This window comes from Molothrus ater, chromosome 1, assembly GCF_012460135.2.
Source record: "Molothrus ater isolate BHLD 08-10-18 breed brown headed cowbird chromosome 1, BPBGC_Mater_1.1, whole genome shotgun sequence".
Taxonomy (NCBI): domain Eukaryota; kingdom Metazoa; phylum Chordata; class Aves; order Passeriformes; family Icteridae; genus Molothrus; species Molothrus ater.
The window spans coordinates 95186623-95203685 of NC_050478.2; the positions used below are offsets into that span (position 1 = coordinate 95186623).

The window sequence follows — 17063 nt, forward strand, 5'->3', positions numbered from 1 at the left end:
GGTGACAGAGCCTCCCCGAGAGAAGGGGAAGGCACTGCACCCTGTGCCCTCAGCCCACCTGGCAGCGAAGCAGGGCAGTGCCACAGGGAAGCCTCGCTCCAAGCCCCGCGGAGCGAGCTCTCCCAAGGCGGGGCGAGGGACTCGCGCGGCAGCCGGGAGGTTTCGAGGAGCTGTGAGGAAGCGCCTGTGGCAGGGGCGCTCCCGCCGGGATCGCCTCACGGGCTGCGCGGGAAAAGCAGCGCTTCCCGCCTTCGGGCACTACTGCCTGCCGGGATCAGCGAGGGTGTGTGACGTCCCGGGCAGCCCCTGCCTGCTGGGACACTGGCAGGAGAGGGCAGGGTGATCGGGCGGGTGCTGTGACTGCCGGCCAGAGCCCCGGTGTGTCCGGGTGTAACTCAGCCCGCGCCCGGTGCTACGTGTGCCCATGGCAAAGGCGCTTTAGCCAGGCACAGGCAGCTCTTGGCCGAGCCGGGGCGCCAGCCGGCTTTACCACAGCGGAACCAGGATAATTCAGCTTAGATGCTAGGGAAAAAAAATCTTTACTGAGAGGGTGCTGAGGCACTGGAACAGGCTGCCCGGGGAGCCTGAATCACAGATTCTTATGGTTGGAAGGGACCTCTGGAGATCATCTAATCCAACTCCCCTGCCAAGGCAGGGTCACCTGGAGCAGGCTTCACAGGAACACGTCCAGGTCGGTTTTGAATGTCTCCAAAGAGAGGGACTCCACGACTTCCCCGGAGAGCCCCGACCGGCGCACTTCTGCCACTCTCAGTGTAAACGTCTTCACGTTAAGGTGAAACTTGTTGTTTTTTAGTTTACAGCCATTGCTCCTCGTCCTGTCTCACTGAAAAGAGTATGACAGCTCCCTGTGTCTCTTCCCATAAGAAGTGCTGTAGACTCCTAAACATCTTTAGGAGTACACTCTCCAGCAGTTCCTTATCTTTCTTGTACTGGAAGTGTTCAAGGCCAGGCTGGATCGGACTTTGAACAATCTCGTCGAGTGGTGCCCATATCAGGGAATAGGAACTAGATGACCGAAAAGGTCCCTTCCAACCTAAACCATTCAATGCGGTTCTACATTGCAAGTCGGCCATTAGCTCGTCGCAGCGCACACTGGCAGCCCCGCAGCTCGCCGCTGCAAAAGGCGGCGAACGCTGGGGTGAGCACCCCAGGAAGTGGACGGTAGAGAAGCTGCGACTGCAGCGCCCGGCACCGGCGGAGCCCGACGGCGGCCAGCGGGGCTGACCCGGCACCGCCCCCGCCCCGCCCCGCCCGCCACCGGCCGGTCACGTGGGACGGCGGGGAGGCGGGAGAAGGCGGGGCACCACGGCAAAGTCCCGCCCCCGGGCGTCACGGCAGCCTCCAGACTGCCCGTCTGCTTTGAGTGGCATTGCCCTCGGCCAATGAGAGGCCGGCAGGGCGGGAGGGGCGGGGCGGTGGCCGGTGGTGATAGGGCCTGCGGCGGGGCCCGAGCGCTGTGCGCGGTACCGGTCTGTGGTGCGTGCGGTGCGGGACGGAACCGGAGATGGTGGGCTCCAGCGAGACCGAGAAAGAGTCGTGGCGGGGCCGCTACTACCGGCTGGAGGAGGTGCAGAAACACAACAATAGCCAGAGCACCTGGATCATCATCCACCACCGCATCTACGATGTTACCAAGTTCCTGGACGAGGTGGGTGCCCGCGTTGCCGGGACGCTGGGGGCACCGGAGCCCCACGGGGCCGGATCGCTGGCGGCCCCTCGGCTCTCGTCCGCCTGCTCGGGCCCGCGGGAGCCGCCGTCGGGGCCGCGATAGCGCCCTGGAGGAGGAGCCGCGGGGCGGGCCCGGGCTCCGGGCGCCTCTCGGGCCGGCGGAACCCGCGAGTGCGGTGCCCCGGCTGCGCTACCGTGTCATCCGCTGCGCGCCCGCCGGAAACTCTCGGATTTGAATTTCTAGTAAATAAGGGCAAGGAGAAAAAACTGGAGTCAGTCTTGAGGGCTGAGGTAGGCGGGCCGGCTGTGTGAATCTTGGGTACCAAGAGTGGGGCTGAATCCTGGTTCTTGCTTTGGTGTGCTAGCTGAAAACAGAATTAAAGGTGAAGACGCAGCTGGGACCCAGAGCCATGTTATCGTGTGAACTAAAAGTCAGCAACTCCTTTCTTCACACTAGTGTAATGTATGATGTATTATGGAACAGGAAAGAAACTTAACAAAGTGGAAGGAAAGTACCACTAGATGCAGAATATCACAGATCGTGAGGTTACTCTAATAGTCACAGAATCACAAAGTAGTTTGGGTTGGAAGAGGCGTTAGAGCTCATGTCATTCCAGCTCCCTGCCAAGGGCAGTGACGCCTTCCACTAGACCAGGTTACTCCCAGCCCTGGTCCTTGAACAGGTCCAGTGATGGGGCATTCCCCACTTCCCTGTGCAACCTGTGCCAATGCCTCCCTCCTGTCACTGTAAAAAAGTTCTTCCTTATATCCAGTCCTTGGTAAAGCCTCTTGGTCACAGTAGCTTGTGCTCCTGTCTGTCAAATAAGTGCATCCTAGTGAGTAGCCTTAAGCCCTGGGTGGTCTTTTTTTGCAGGACATGGCAGGTGTGGCTTTACATCAGGCAGGCAAGTTCAGGAAATTAGGGTGGCTCTCACGGCTGCCCTAATCCGCTCAGTGTGGGGAGGCAGTGTGGTGCTACAAAGCTGCACCAGTTCCAGCTCTAGCATAGAGCACTAGAGGCAAGTTCAGTTCCTTTGGCTGTGTTTTGTTGGATTTCTTCCTTCCCAGTTAGTGGTTGATGTTTTTGATCTCTGGCAGACAGCAGTTGTTGTAATCATTGATGGTCATGGTTAATAAAGAAGCATTTTAGTTATTGGACTAAAGCATTACTCAGTGGAAATGCAGAAATAAAACTACCACTTTTTTTTCAGTAATTGAATGGCACTGGGTTTTAGATATTTTGAGTTTTCTCCCTTGCTCTGTATTGCCAGTTAGCAAAGGTATAATCACAGGATCAATTTAGTTGTAAAAGACCTCTGAGATCTTGTCCAGTCTTTGACCAAACACCACTGTGTCAATTAGACCATGGTGGTAAGTGCCACATCCAGTCTTTCCTTAAAACTGTCAGGGATAATGACTGCCACGCCACCTCTTTTGGTATCCCATTTCAATGTCTAGTAACCCTTTCTGTGAAGAAATTCTTCCTAAAAACAACCAATTAATAAGTGTATGGTAGACTCACATGAATTTCTTAAAGAATACAGTTTAGATGGGTAGAGACATGACAGATTTTAAGCATCAGTAGTTCTGTAGCCCCATCTTGATTATTGTGCTTGCAAACACTTCCAATTCAAAGGACAAACTGAACATTTTGCAAAGGAGGGTTGACAAGCGATTTTTCAAAGGCAGTGTTGACACAGGTAGTATTTCATTCTTAAGCTGTGTGTCAATGCAAATTGTTTGGCTTTTCAGCAAGGCAGGTTATGGAACTGATCTACTGGCGCTTCCTTCATTATTTCTCATCTAGCTCTGCCCCTGCTCATCTTCATCCATTAGTTATGGACACCACTGTACAGTTATGCAGTCAGGGCCAATTTAATTATAGAAGCTCTGGAGGAGAATGCAGCTTTTTGTGCACTCTGCAAAACTGAATTAGCTTTTGGGAACTTGAGTGGTTTTGATTGATATGTAATTGTATTGTTTGTACATATTGTCCAGATTGAGGAGGCAGAAACAAAAAGACCCACACCTTAGAAAAACCCTAAACCTAACCCTGCCCAAGAAAAAAAAACATTGAACAAAAAAAATGCAGGATCTAATGAGCTTTTGAGTTTAAGTAGTTGCACAGCCTCTTCCTTCAGTACATATGGTTAAATTGGTAAATATTAAGAGGTGTCACCTTGTGTAAATTACTCCAAGAAAACCTCATTTTCATCTTTTAGGCCAACATTGATAATTTAGTAGCATATCAAAAGAATTCAGTTTGTAAATATTGAAATAGTTGGGTTTTGGCCAACGTGGAGGATGTCTTGGGACACTCTGGTAAGCACAAGTCAGACTTCACCCTCACATTAAACAACTTTCAATAGAACATGGCTGGTTTTGAGCTGAAATTTCCAAGACCTTCTGAGATAATCAATAAAATTGTTGGAAATAGGTACCTGAAATGTTTTATATGTTATAAACATATAAAATTTATATCAATGTTTAATATTTTAGGTGACGCTACAGTCCTAGGGAAAGTTCTTTGATGTTTTATTATTCATTGTGCTGGTGATTTTTGTTATGGAACTCTTTGATTAAGATACTTCATAGGGCACTTTTTAACCTTTTTTTAAAATGTTTTTGGTACTTAATTAACTTATCTAGTGTTATGCTAATTGTTTTGATACTGTCAGACACCCTGAGGCATGTGACAGCTGAGGAGAAATGGAAGCTAGCCTCTTGCTAGTTCATTCCAGAATCCAGTAAACCCTACTCCAACTGAGGATTATGCTAGCTGTTTCAATAGCATTATTGGCATTATTATTGTCAGGTGTATTTCTTGCAGTTCCTTTCCAAGTAGAAAAGCTTAACATATTTTTAGACTTTAATGTAGGCCACTGAAATTTAAGTCCACTAGTATAAAAAAGGGTGGATTGCTAAAGTGTCACCTCACTCATGCTCTTCCCAAGTAGTACATAAGTGTCAGTTTACTGGGGAGTGAAGAGCTAGGAGCAGCAGCGAAGCTCACCTGTCCTGTGTCTTAAAACAATAAGCCATCTTTTCAGCTACTGCATTAACCTATGGAAATATTTTCTTATTAATGATGAAGTTGAAAACTTTACTGTGCTTCAATATTGAAGTCACTTTGGATGCTCTTGTGCTTAATAAGTGACAGTGTGGTGCTGTTTTTCACTCCATTGCAGTAGTTAAAGGGTGTACTCCCTCTGTCTAGCAGTTGTGTCTTCATGGAGCTTGTAGATGTTTAGTGGAACTTGTGTGGCTTTGGGGAGCAGTCAGCCTCTGTGAACACTTGATTGAAGTTAGATAGGAAGTGGCCTGGGGATGGCGATGTGTGTGTTGGGAGTGGAGTCATTGCATGGTGTGACCCATAGTGGCTTGGCTTCCTAAAGGACAAGGTTAAAAAAGATCATATGAAATACAGAAAAAGTGCTGAATAAGGAAACAATTGTGTGCTTTGATATATTATCTATGGGGTTTATGAAGATTCCAGCAGCTGCTTTTTTTTAGTCAGTTTGATTTTTCTTTCTTTGTTTTTTTGTTTTGTTTTGTTTTTTTTTGTTTGTTTTTTTTTTTTTTTTTTTTTTGTGGTTGGGTTTTTTGTTTGTTTTGTTTTAGGGGATTTTTTTTTTTTTTTTTTTTTTTGTTTTTAAGTGGCAGATGTTGGGGAAAATTCATAGCTTGAATATTCATCTCTGAATGTTCTTTGATTTTCCAAGTTTGGGAGAAGAAATCAAGGGACCTCAGCTTTTGGAAAGCATTATTTAAAAGATCTTGGAAAGCAATAGTATTCTTGAAACCAGAAGCTTTGGTGTTTGTCATTAAAGGCTGTCAGACCTGTGTTGCAGAAGATTTGGGAAACCTTTTCCTTAGCTTCAGGTCTTGTGGTTTACCCCCATGGAGTACCCATGTACCATGTAGTGGCTCACTCACCCTCCTGCCCAGTGCATGGGGAGGAGAATCAGAAAAAGGTCAATTTTGTGGGTCAATATAAGAACAGTTTAATAATTGAAATAAAGTAAATGTAACAATGATGGTAACGATAAGGAGAGAGAGAGAAGTATAAAACCCAACAGACGCAAATGGTGCAGCGTGTATGGGTTCTCCACTCACTGACTGATGCCCAGCCTGCTCCTGAGCAGTGATTGGTGGCTCACAGGCAGCTCCTCCCAGTCTATGGATGGAGTGTGACATTCTGTGGTAAGGAATATCCCTTTGCCCATTTTGGGGCATGTGTACTCACAGCAGGATATCATGGCTGTATCTGTATTGTAGATAATTACATATATGAGGAGTTAATTGTTCTGGAAGCCAACTATGGCATTCATTTAATATTAATTTAATACAGATTTATTTAGGTTAATTCAATTGTGGTCTAAGAATTCAGCAAAAACATTATTGGTAATTTTTTTTTTTCATACGGTATGAACTTGTGCATCCATAGTAGTTTTCCTAAACTTCTCCTAGAATGGACAGCTGCCACCAAATGTGTTTTGTAATGCAGGTCAAATAAAGCGCAAAAAGCAAATATTGTTCTATTGTGTCAGGATGAAAAATGTTCTCTCCCCTCTGTGGCAATAAGTTGCATTCATGCAGTATGATGATGTTGTGATGAGTAGCATAATGCCTTGCATGTTTATAGTCATGATCAGCTTGCATTGAAAGATGCCTTTATTGGCACGTTTGGAGTCTGCCAGTGAACCATGGGAACTGTTCCTGCAGAACCTTGCAGTCTGAGGGTTAAATCCAGTGTTAATGCTTCCTCAAGCTCTGATAAAGCTTCCAGGGGAATTTGAAAATGTTTTAAGAAATAGCACATCTTAGCACTTACAGCTTGCAGAGTTTTGCATAAAGCTGTTTTGTAAGTCAGGAAATGGGCACTGTTGGGGTTTAACCTCAGTGCAGCCCCTTGCTCACTGCTCCCCACAGCCTCTTGGTGGGATGGGGAAGGGAATTAAGGGAAAAAAGATAAAATGTGTGGGTTGAGATAAGAACAGTTTAATAACGGAGATAAAATAAAATATAATAATTGCAATAAAAAGGGAGACAAAAAGAGATGCTAACCAATGCCCAGCCCATTGCCAAGCAGCAAGCTGCAGCCCTCAGCCAACTCCTTGCAGCTGGTATACTGGGCATGGCATTCTGTGGTATGGAATACCCCTTTGGCCAGTTTGGATCAGCTGTCCTGGCTATGCTCCTTCCTGGCTTTCTGTGCACCTTTGTGCTGGCAGAGCATGGGACATTGAGAAGCCCTTGAATTAGGGTGAGGGCTACTTAGCAACAACTGCAGTGTCAGTGTGTTATCACTGATTGTTCTCGTATATCACTGAATCCAAAGCACAGCACTGTACCAGCCTCCAAGAAGAAAATGCAACTCTATCCCAGCTGAAATCAGGGCAGGCACCAAGCTTCTGGGTATTGCATTTGCACTTCATCTAAAAGCCTAATGATAGTTTTCAAAAATACACTTTCAGAGAGAGATCTTCTTTCCTAGGCTCCTGACATTTTACATGAGCTGTCTGTTTCTGTCCTGAAACTTAAAGAGATGATGGAAATAATTTGGAGGACTCTTTTCAGGCTACATGAAAATGCCCTTGAAATAAGCAACCATTTGTCTGTCTGTCCGTCCTGCATAATAAAGCTGAGTTTCTTTGGGTGTTCCTGGCTCTGTCACTGGCCCCTTTCTCCTTTTCATTCCTGTAGTGCAGAAAGAGAAATCCAAGTTTGAGACTGTCACTAATGGAGACCTTTGCTGATCTTCCTGAAAGTGAAATTAGGCCCTAGATTTCATTCCCTCAGTATAGGAAGGGAGAGGGCACAGGAGTTGCAAATTAAGGTAGTTACGGTTTAATAGAGTCTTGAACTATGACACTGAGAAATCTGCATGACCGTAGCAAGGGGAGAAAAGGTGGTATTCAGATGAGGTGAATTGGACTTTTGACCCAGATGAGAGCAACAAGATTAACTGCATATTTGCCTTATCTGAAACTTTCTAATGTGCTGCTGTTAGGAATTCATCTGTGCTCTGTACTAGTGCTGGCTCTGTATGGGTATTTGTTATGCATATAGCTTAGACTATTTATCATATGGGCCATGTCCTAGGAATGAGCTAGGCTGTCTTAATTTATCATCAGAAGCTTTTTTGTTTCACCTGAACTACAGTTTTACCTACAAGGTTTTATCAACATGATTTTAGTTTAGGAGTCACTATCTGTATAGCCTTGTGGGCTTTCCAGTTCCAGGGTCTGTCCAGAGGATCTTCATTAAAGTAGCAGTTCTGGTAGCAAGCTTTCTTTACTAGGCAGAATCATGAACAAAAGCCTTGTATAAACAAGCTTTGGGAAACTCATCCAACCGTGAAAGATGCTCATTTTTTGATAGAAGAGTCAGTTCTTGCCCTTTGTGTGAGACATTACAGTTGCTCCCTTTCATTAGGGGAGGCGAAATCTTTTAATTAATTGCGTGTATTATGTACTAGTTATTTACAGAGGGTTTGTAAGTTCATATCATTAAGCAGAGGAGGCATCTAAAAGCAGTGTTTAGTTTCACAGTACTTCCATCAATGTCTAGTAGGTTATAATTAACATTACCTGGTTGATGGCTTCAGTTTGGAATTCTGTGTGTGATTCTCCATACTTAGCCTTGCTCATTTCATAAAAAAAAAAAAAATCAGTTTTCCAGCTGTAGTGGCAGAGGTCAGGGTGAATTTGTCCTCTTCAGCTTATCTGTGATAGTCAGAGGGTTGGTAGAGAGATTGGTTGCAGTTACTGTCTTGATACTAGTATTGTGGTATTGTAGACAGAAGGATCAGTTGCTAATTAGACAAAAAACTAGTTCTACAGAGAAGCTGGAGTGCCTCTGTGGTGCTGCCCATACTGCTACGTGATTGCTTTGTAGTGCACCAGGGAGGGATTTGGGAGCACAAGTTAGTACATGATCATTCTGTAGCTGGCAACATGCAAGTAGTTTGTTAAAGTAGTCCATGAAGTAATTGTAATACAGATGCAATTATGTTGGTAGGTATCCACTTGTTTGGCTGGATGGCAAATGTTTTTGGTGAGGTAGTGTAAACCATGTGACCTTCATGACTTGCTGGAGTAACTGGTATTTTATGTGCTTGTATGAGTGGGGTTTGGGCTCATTGCAGTGCATGAGTAGGAGTTAACATACTGCTTATGCTGCTGGTGCTTTATGGGTGGTTTAACTTTGGGGCCTTTTGCTGCTTGTTGATATCTTGTTTGTCAAGCATGTTTTCCAAGGAGTTGTGCCACCTTTTCTGCTGAAGTTGGTGCATATGTTTTTCTACATGGCAGGGCACAATTCTTTAGCATGGTATTGAAAGCCCAAACCCACATTGCTGAAGAAATTCTGTGAAGATTTAGTTGAGGTAATGTCTTGGAGTGCTGGTTAGACCCAAGTTCAGCTTCTTAAGTGCTATTTCAAGGCATTGAACTTGAGTACTCCCGTCAACTTTTGTCCAGTCCTTTCCCTGAATACTTACCAGAATGATCCAAGGACAGGATTTTGGTGAGCATGACATATTTGCAGGTTGCTTGCATAATCTGTACCCTTCTGACTTTTTTTTGGCTCAGCTGTTGTGTCTAATCTTTCTATCAGTTGCTTAATCTTGCTTTTGCTTAGTCATGGTAGGGATCCTTTAACCTAATAACTGTGGTATCTTGGCTCTTTAAAAAGTGTTGTCATGAGTTTGGTTTTTTTTCCTCAACTTCCTTGATCTGTTAAACTAAATGTCTGCCTTTAATGTGAAGATCAAGTTATGGAGTTCTGGTACTGCTGGAAATTCATTGTAGTAGTTTAGTTCAACTGCATGAACAAATACTGGTTTTGTCAGAAGAGAAATTTTGATATGAGATTAATAGGAGGATTTGAAGTAAGTGCTAACCTGTATTGCCTAGACTAGTAGAAATGCCATTTCTTTAACCTGTGGGCTTTTTGGTGAGCTCTGCTCCCTGCAAGATAATCCTAATTTGTGGAAATTTTGCCTATTTTCCATAATGTTATATCTTGTACTCAGAAGCATTAAAAACTGAACTGAGCTTCAAAAGCCTTGTATCTTCTCTGCTACTGGTAAAGTGCTAATATCTATTCCGTGGTTGCCTTAATCCAAGGCAGTAGTAATAAGTGCTTTTAACTTGTTTACCTAATCATTCCCAATGTTTATGTAACACTTTCCTGCTTGAAGGTTGAGTGGTGAATTTTTGTGGTGTGTTACCTGTTACATAATAAGTAACTGGGAGCTGAGGAAATGCACTGAACTAGAAGATGTGATAGATCTTGCAGTATATTCAAGCAGAGTTATTTGATAGATAAAAATGTACTTCATAAAACCCCCAAAGTGCATCCTGGGGAAGAATAAAAGTTAATGGAGAGCAGGGGCTTATGTTAAGGGAATGGTGATGGATTGAGGTATTAGAAGATCCTGGGAGACATGACTTCTCTGTATCTCAGGGGTTTTATCAACAATGTGGTTTTGGGATTCCATAGTCTATGAAAACCAAATTGCTATTCTAGGGTCTTGAGTGAGCTTTCAGTTGTGCTTAATCACTTCCAAAGGAGCTCTCTTGATATTTGTACCATAATTTGTTTTGGAAAGGACCCTTAAACTTATCTGGCCCACCTCCCTGCTCAAACCAGGATTAATTAGAAGGTCAGATTCCTTAGCACCTTGCCAGCTTGTTTTGCCAATGCTTGATTCACATCTTGTGAACAGATTCTTTTTATCTTCCTGGAATGTTCTTGCTGCAGCTAATATCCTTTTGGCTTTTATCCTTCTGCTGTATAAAGCATATATTGCTTCATTTCCCAAAGAAGTGAAAACACAGAATGTAACTTCAGATGATAGTTGTGCTGTTAAAATACAGACTAATTCCTACACAACTTTCTAAGTGCTTTAGTTGCAAGGGATAATGCCTCTTACTGCTTCTTTGCCAATGACATAGAGACTTAGCTTCCTTGGTTTTGGCTTCAGAAAGTACATAAAGCTCTCTAGTTATTTAGAAAGGCTTATGTTTGCTTTAGAAAGTCCAGCAGGTGATTTTACTTTTTTTTCATTTTAGAAATGTAAAAATGCAGAATTTCCATTTCTAGAATTTGATATGTATTTCAGTAACAAATTCAAACTCATTAAAATTTGCAGCACCCAGGAGGTGAAGAGGTCCTTAGGGAGCAAGCTGGGGGAGATGCTACTGAGAACTTTGAAGATGTTGGCCATTCCACAGATGCAAGGACACTGTCAGAATCCTTTATTATTGGGGAACTTCATCCTGTGAGTATATGAGTGTATCCTTACTTTTGTGTTTGCTATACTGCTTTTGCATCTAGTTACTTGTCTGGTAATTACTTCAAAATCAAGAACTACTAGTTTGGTTGGATGTCAGTCCTGCAGCTGTTTGTTGGATGGAGGTTGGAGATAGTTCCCTCAATGTGAAGGGATTTGATTAGTGTAGCATAAGGATAGCCACATCTTTTGGTGATTTAAATTGCCTTACAGCTTAGTTCTTGAATAAACAGAGCATGGAATTGTGTCATTTCTGATATACACTGTCAGCTTTATAATGAAACTCTATAACGCTGAAGGTGGTATTGTCAGAATGTCTAGACCTTTTCCTATGCCACTGTGCAGAGTGACTATTGAACAACCACTTTCATCCCTTCACCATTGTAAATACCTATCTTTCAGGCTTCCACCTCCATCAAAAGGTGCAATCCTGGCTCTTTATATGTATGCCTAGAAAAGGGTTATTAAAAGCATTGTACTTCTAGTTTCTTGCTCTGTCTTCCCCTCTCTGTCTCCTACCATTTTTAGCTGTATCATAGTTCCCAATTGCTGTTGTCAGGGTTTTTTATGATCAGTTCCCACTGGATCATCTGTCACATCCTCTCTTCTATACTGTTCATCCCATTTCCTGTACTTTTAACGAGCACCTTCCTGCTGTCTCAAGTTTTGAAGTATTTCTTTCTAGCTACAGAGCTGCTGCCTTGGCTTCCTTCAGCTAGGCCACAATTAAACTCTCCTGCATCTTAATAGTTGAAAATCACTGTTTGGAGGTTTAGGCTGCTAGAGTGCCCGTCTGCTCTACTTTACTGCCCACTCCTGCCTCTTCTCTTTTCCTCTTGTTTCATGTATGTTTTGGAGTAAAAATCACTATATTGAGTAGCCTATTTCACAGTAAGATTCCTGCTCTTTTTTGTCTCAGGTCATCTCTTGATAAATATTATTGGTGTAGCTTTTCCTAATGAGAAGTGATTTGGCTCTGATGCACATTTGTGCATTTCTGGCTTTGCAGGCTTGCCATCTATTTGTGATGCCACTAATGTTGTTCTTAACATGTGTATCAGTCCAGTTGTTCCTTGTTTGGCAAGTGCCTGTTTTCACTTGATATGAAACAAACAGTGTGGTAGTGTTATGTACAGACACAGCACTGACAGGATTATATACTGTTGGGCCTTTTTTGTAATGGATGTGACTGTGCCAAGCAGAACTTAGAGTTTATGAAAGATCCCTAGATTTTGGGACCTTTGGTCCAGTGGACATTGGCACAACCAGTTAGTTGACTTTATCTGATAGTACAAGTACAGTAAGCAGAATCAATATGATTGCAGTCAATGTATAAGCTAAGGTTATGTACTCTCCAGAGACACAGGAGAGGTGAAAACGTGAGCACAAAGAATAATGAAATTTGTTGGAGGCTCAGGTTTCACTTCTTCCTTGCATACTGGGAAGTATTATTTAAGGAAGTGATCTTGTTTATGTTAGCTCAAAATCCATCACTGACATCTGCTCTCTTGCAAGTCTGTTTTTACCTAGGGAAAAATATTTACCCATTAACAGAATGAATTGCAAACTGAATTTAGTGATAAATTGTGTGAGTTTGGTTTGGTTTTCAGTGCTTCAGATTTTGCCTAAATGTTCCTTGCTCTTTTCTCTTGCAGGATGATCGATCCAAGCTTCAGAAACCAGCAGTAAGTGTGTTTCTTGAAATGCCACATTGTGTCATTTGGGCATTACAAACAGTGACCTACTGTCTGTATATGAATGGTACACCCCCAGAAAAAGAAATAATTCAGTTTAAGTGTGATGTTTCAGGTTTTAAATCTCTTAGACCTGTTGATACTGCTTCAAATTGTTCTTTCCCTTAACCATTGTTTTCTTTGTGTGGCTTCATACCTGGAGGTTACTAAGTGTAATGGCATTATACTATAGCAAAATCTTTCTTTCTTTAAATTTATTGCAAATGTTCTGGTACCAAAGCAAGTAATTTTGCAGTGATGGATTGTGCACCACTAAATTTAGGTAGGGTTTTAATGCTTGGATTTTTAAAATAAACTTAGGGTCATACACAAGTAGTGTTACTCAAATTAATAAGTCTTCATATAAATTGTGCACATGTACCCAGCTGGGATTTGGCCTTGTAGTGCTGCTTTTTCTGTGGAAACAGAACAAGTCCAAATTAGTATCAGGAACAGCTATAAAAATTTGACTGATTCTTACACAATCTGAAATACCACAGCTAAAACCTCTGAGTTTAATAAGCCTTGTAGATGTAAATTAGTATATTTCTTTATGTAGTTTTGATATAAAACATATTTGTGAATTAATTCCAAGTTTGTTCAATTTGATTTTAGTCAAGGAAAGGATTTTTGTCTTGAAGATGACTGAAACTTTTCAAATGTAACCCAAGGTTGAAGTCAGCTTCATAGAAAACTTGCAGCAAAATATTTGATAATGTTTTAGGAACTTGATGCAATGTTAGCTACAGGAACTGCTACCAGCTAGCTTGTAATACAACAAGGTTTAGAGCTGCTGTAGGAATTAGGAGAAAATGCTTCCCAAATGCATGCACTGAGTTGTTTCTGAATTAGTCTCATTTGATGAGTTTTGAGAAACTATGGGGCTAGTTAAGGTGGAGAGGTTTGTCTTCCTGAAGTAAATATCTTCTTATGCTTTGCTTTCCAGGAAACTCTTATTACCACTGTTCAGTCTACTTCCAGGTACAGTATGACATCTGAGGTCAAACTTTAAGTTCCTCATAATTTTCTGAAGGTTAAAAAGCTGAATAGCTTTTATCTGCTGGAAGCTGAGATATCAGGGGGTGGTGCAAGAAAATTTCTGTTCTTTGTAAAGTCCAAGTTGGCATCTATGTACCACTTTACAAGTGTGGCAGCTTGCTAGGTAGATACTTCTCTCATACTGGCAGGTGTCAGTATCTACCAAATGGTTTGTTTGGCACAGGCCTTTTTTTCTGGAGTCTGCCACATGAAGGGAAGACTCTTAGTGCCATTGCCAACTATTTTATGGACGTGGATGCCTTGCTTTTAAAATTTGCTTCTGCTGTTGCATCTAAGGAAATAAGAGGATTCTGTGTGTAAGAAGGAAGATATGTCAGATTTGGGAGGGGGTTGCAAAACACTTTGGAATACCACTGAATCAAAAACTTTGTGGACTTCTATCCTGCTCACAATTGCCTATTGTGGAAACCTCGGAGGACTCTTTCATGACTCTCTGGGTGGGGAGTTTGGGTGCTTAGAAGAGTCATGTGATGCTGCTTCTTAAATAGCTTTTGAATGAATGACATTCTGGGCAGCACACCATGACTTCAAATGTGCCTAGGGTCTCACTCTTCTCTAGTAAGCAAACTTCTTTGTAAGCTTTAGTACAAAGCCTTACTGTACAAGCTTCTTCCCTTGTCTGGAGAATTACTGGCCAATCCAGGTGTTCTGTTGCCCTGAATTTGAAGTATTTGTTGGAGTGGCTAGAAAGGACTTCCTTAAGCAAGGACTTTTTTTTTTATTTCCCCTAACTTGCTGGTTGTCACTTCCTAAACTGCTTTTTCAAAAACTTCCCTTTAGTTCATGGTCCAACTGGGTGATCCCAGCAATAGCAGCGATTATCGTGGCCCTGATGTATCGTTCCTACATGTCGGAGTAAGCGCCTTACTGAGACGTGATGCAAGAAGAGAATACCTTCTCTGGAAGAAAATATAAGCAATCCTAACCCAATATGTTCCTGGAGAAAAGCCTGATGTCTGAAGAAAAATTCAAGTTTTTCAGAAAATGAAACAATTCTTTTTCTGCTGTGCACTTTTCTTAATGTTGCCTTCTTATATGCTGCTGTGAAGTGATAAAAAGGCACCATTTCTCTTTTTGTATAACACTTTTATTCTCTAATGAGTTACTTGATAACTGTATTGGTTTCTGTGGTAGAATATTATTTTGTATGTAACACTGATTCTGGTTATTTCTCTTTAATCTGTAATAGGGTTATTAGGACTCTCTTTACTTAGAGATTTTACAGCTTTAAGAAACTACCAAAACTGTGTACATGTACACAACTTAACTTAAAAAAAAATCATGTTGTCTTTTTAAATGTAGTATGAATGAAATGCAAGTTAAATGTAATGAATAAAACTGAGTGGAGTTATAGGTGCCTGGAAGTGGATTGGGCCCTACCAATCAACTATAATGAGCTGGTTTTTTTTCCATTTTTTTTGACAACTGCTCTTAGAGTTTTTGTAGGTACTCCTACTGGCAAACTATTCTTTGTCTCCTGTTGAAAAATTCAGGTGAAATGAAACTCAATGTTTGGCCTAATTCTCTGTCTCATTTTTGTGAAAAAAGGCAGAAAAAAGTAACTGCTACTAAATAGTACTGTTCCTGCCAAACACTCAGGTGACTGTAGAATTTGTTCTGGAACTTTAGCCTTCGATAAAATCTTCAGCTTTGTCAAGTATATTGTGAGGGGAAAAACTGATAAATTAAATCCATTTCTGACTCTTCTGTTATGTGCTTTGGTGCTTTACTATGATGAGGCAACTGTTTTTACTGCTGAATACAAGATAACTATAAGTTTGCATTTTGTAGTGAACATTTTTAGTCATATGTAAATGATCATGAATAAAAGTTTAATTGGTTACACCTGCTGTCTCAAACACCTTCATTTCCAAATTCTTTGAAGGCCTTGAAAGGGATGTCCTACTGGGGCACTTCTCAGAAGTGCACTTAAAATAGCTCCAATCAGCTTCATATCAGGCACTAACTTTTGTCCATGTTTGTCCATGGCTTTCCCTCTGAATGTGATGAAAGAGAGTTTAAAATTTCAAGCTTTATTGGTAGTTTTCTAGATAACCTTAAAAAGGATAGAACTCAGAGTGAGTATTTAGAATCACAAATCGAGTTTAATTTTTAAAACAACACTTGAGCCCATAGATGTAGGCAAGGCAAAAAAAAAAAGGGCAACTTTAGAAAGCTTAGCTTTCCCCCTCCAAGAATTTCAGACAGATAAGTACGTCCACATCAGCAGACAGGGCAATGCAATTAAAATGGATCTGTAATGTGAAACACTTGCTGTGAAATGCTTTTTTCCCATGCTGTGTATTTTGGAGTTTTAATATGATGTAGCTCTATTTCAGCCCTGTATACTGGATATTTATGCAATTCCCTGGAGTAGCTGTGGAAGCTCAGTCCAATCTAAAAGTATTCAAGCTGGCATGTGCAGGGAATTTCCACAATGTGAACCAGAAGCATGGTGAGTACAGATAAGTAGGCAGGCTTCAATAACTGATACAAGTAAAAATGCTAATGTAGATGTGCACTCCCTTCCAACAGGTGTGGATACAAGTTGTTCCTCAGAGATACACTTTCCTTTTGGGTTTTAAAATGTAAATGGAGATAGATCTAAACTAAAAAAATTATCAGGCTTATCTTCCTTTTTAATACTCTTCAGGTTAGAGCTGCTTTCCATAGAAGGTGTCATATAGATGACTATAGCTTTTGAGTATGAATAGAAGAGAAAATACATACAGGTGTGGTGAGGAATTAATGACTGTGCTATTGTAAAAGCAAGTGAAGTAAGGGTAGTCAATGTTTTTACAGTCTGACAGCAAAAAGAAAATAATTGACAGTCTGCTTTCTTCTCAGAACAAAATCCTTTGTCCACAGATCCAATCTGAAAGTATTTGCTCTAATTATCTGACAATAAATACTATTTATTTTTTAAGAGGCTGGCTTTTAGTGATTGATGCTTTAAATCAGTTGTCTTATTGTCTACTTGTACAACCTTGTAATGTTTACACTGTCCTAAATTATTTGGACATTGGGTTTTTGGCCTTTATTTGCCTGTCCTCTGTTCACAAGAATGCACAGTGATGGGGAGGTCCCCCTTAAATGGAGATGTCCTTGGCTGCTTCTTGGTGTCTGTGGAGTAAAGCCAGCACAGCTTGTTCACTTGCTCCTCTGAGATGACAAGGAAAAAACAGTGTGCTCTTCCTTTCTCTGGCTTCCTTGCTCCATCTTGCTGGTCCAATGCCTTTCCCTGGCCATCGTGCTGCTGTCAGGATTTTATAGGATGCTCA

General features: G+C 41.9%; 1 protein-coding gene across 1 annotated transcript; it reads left to right on the forward strand.

Moving 5' to 3' along the window:
- The first annotated feature begins 1445 nt into the window (after positions 1-1445).
- LOC118684125 (cytochrome b5) lies at positions 1446-15627 on the forward strand. The gene is made up of 5 exons (XM_036378848.2): positions 1446-1669; positions 10850-10978; positions 12646-12675; positions 13670-13704; positions 14563-15627. Exons 1-5 carry the CDS (start codon positions 1526-1528, stop codon positions 14639-14641), a joined length of 417 nt encoding a protein of 138 aa, XP_036234741.1. The 5' UTR covers positions 1446-1525; the 3' UTR covers positions 14642-15627.
- The last annotated feature ends 1436 nt before the right edge of the window (positions 15628-17063 follow it).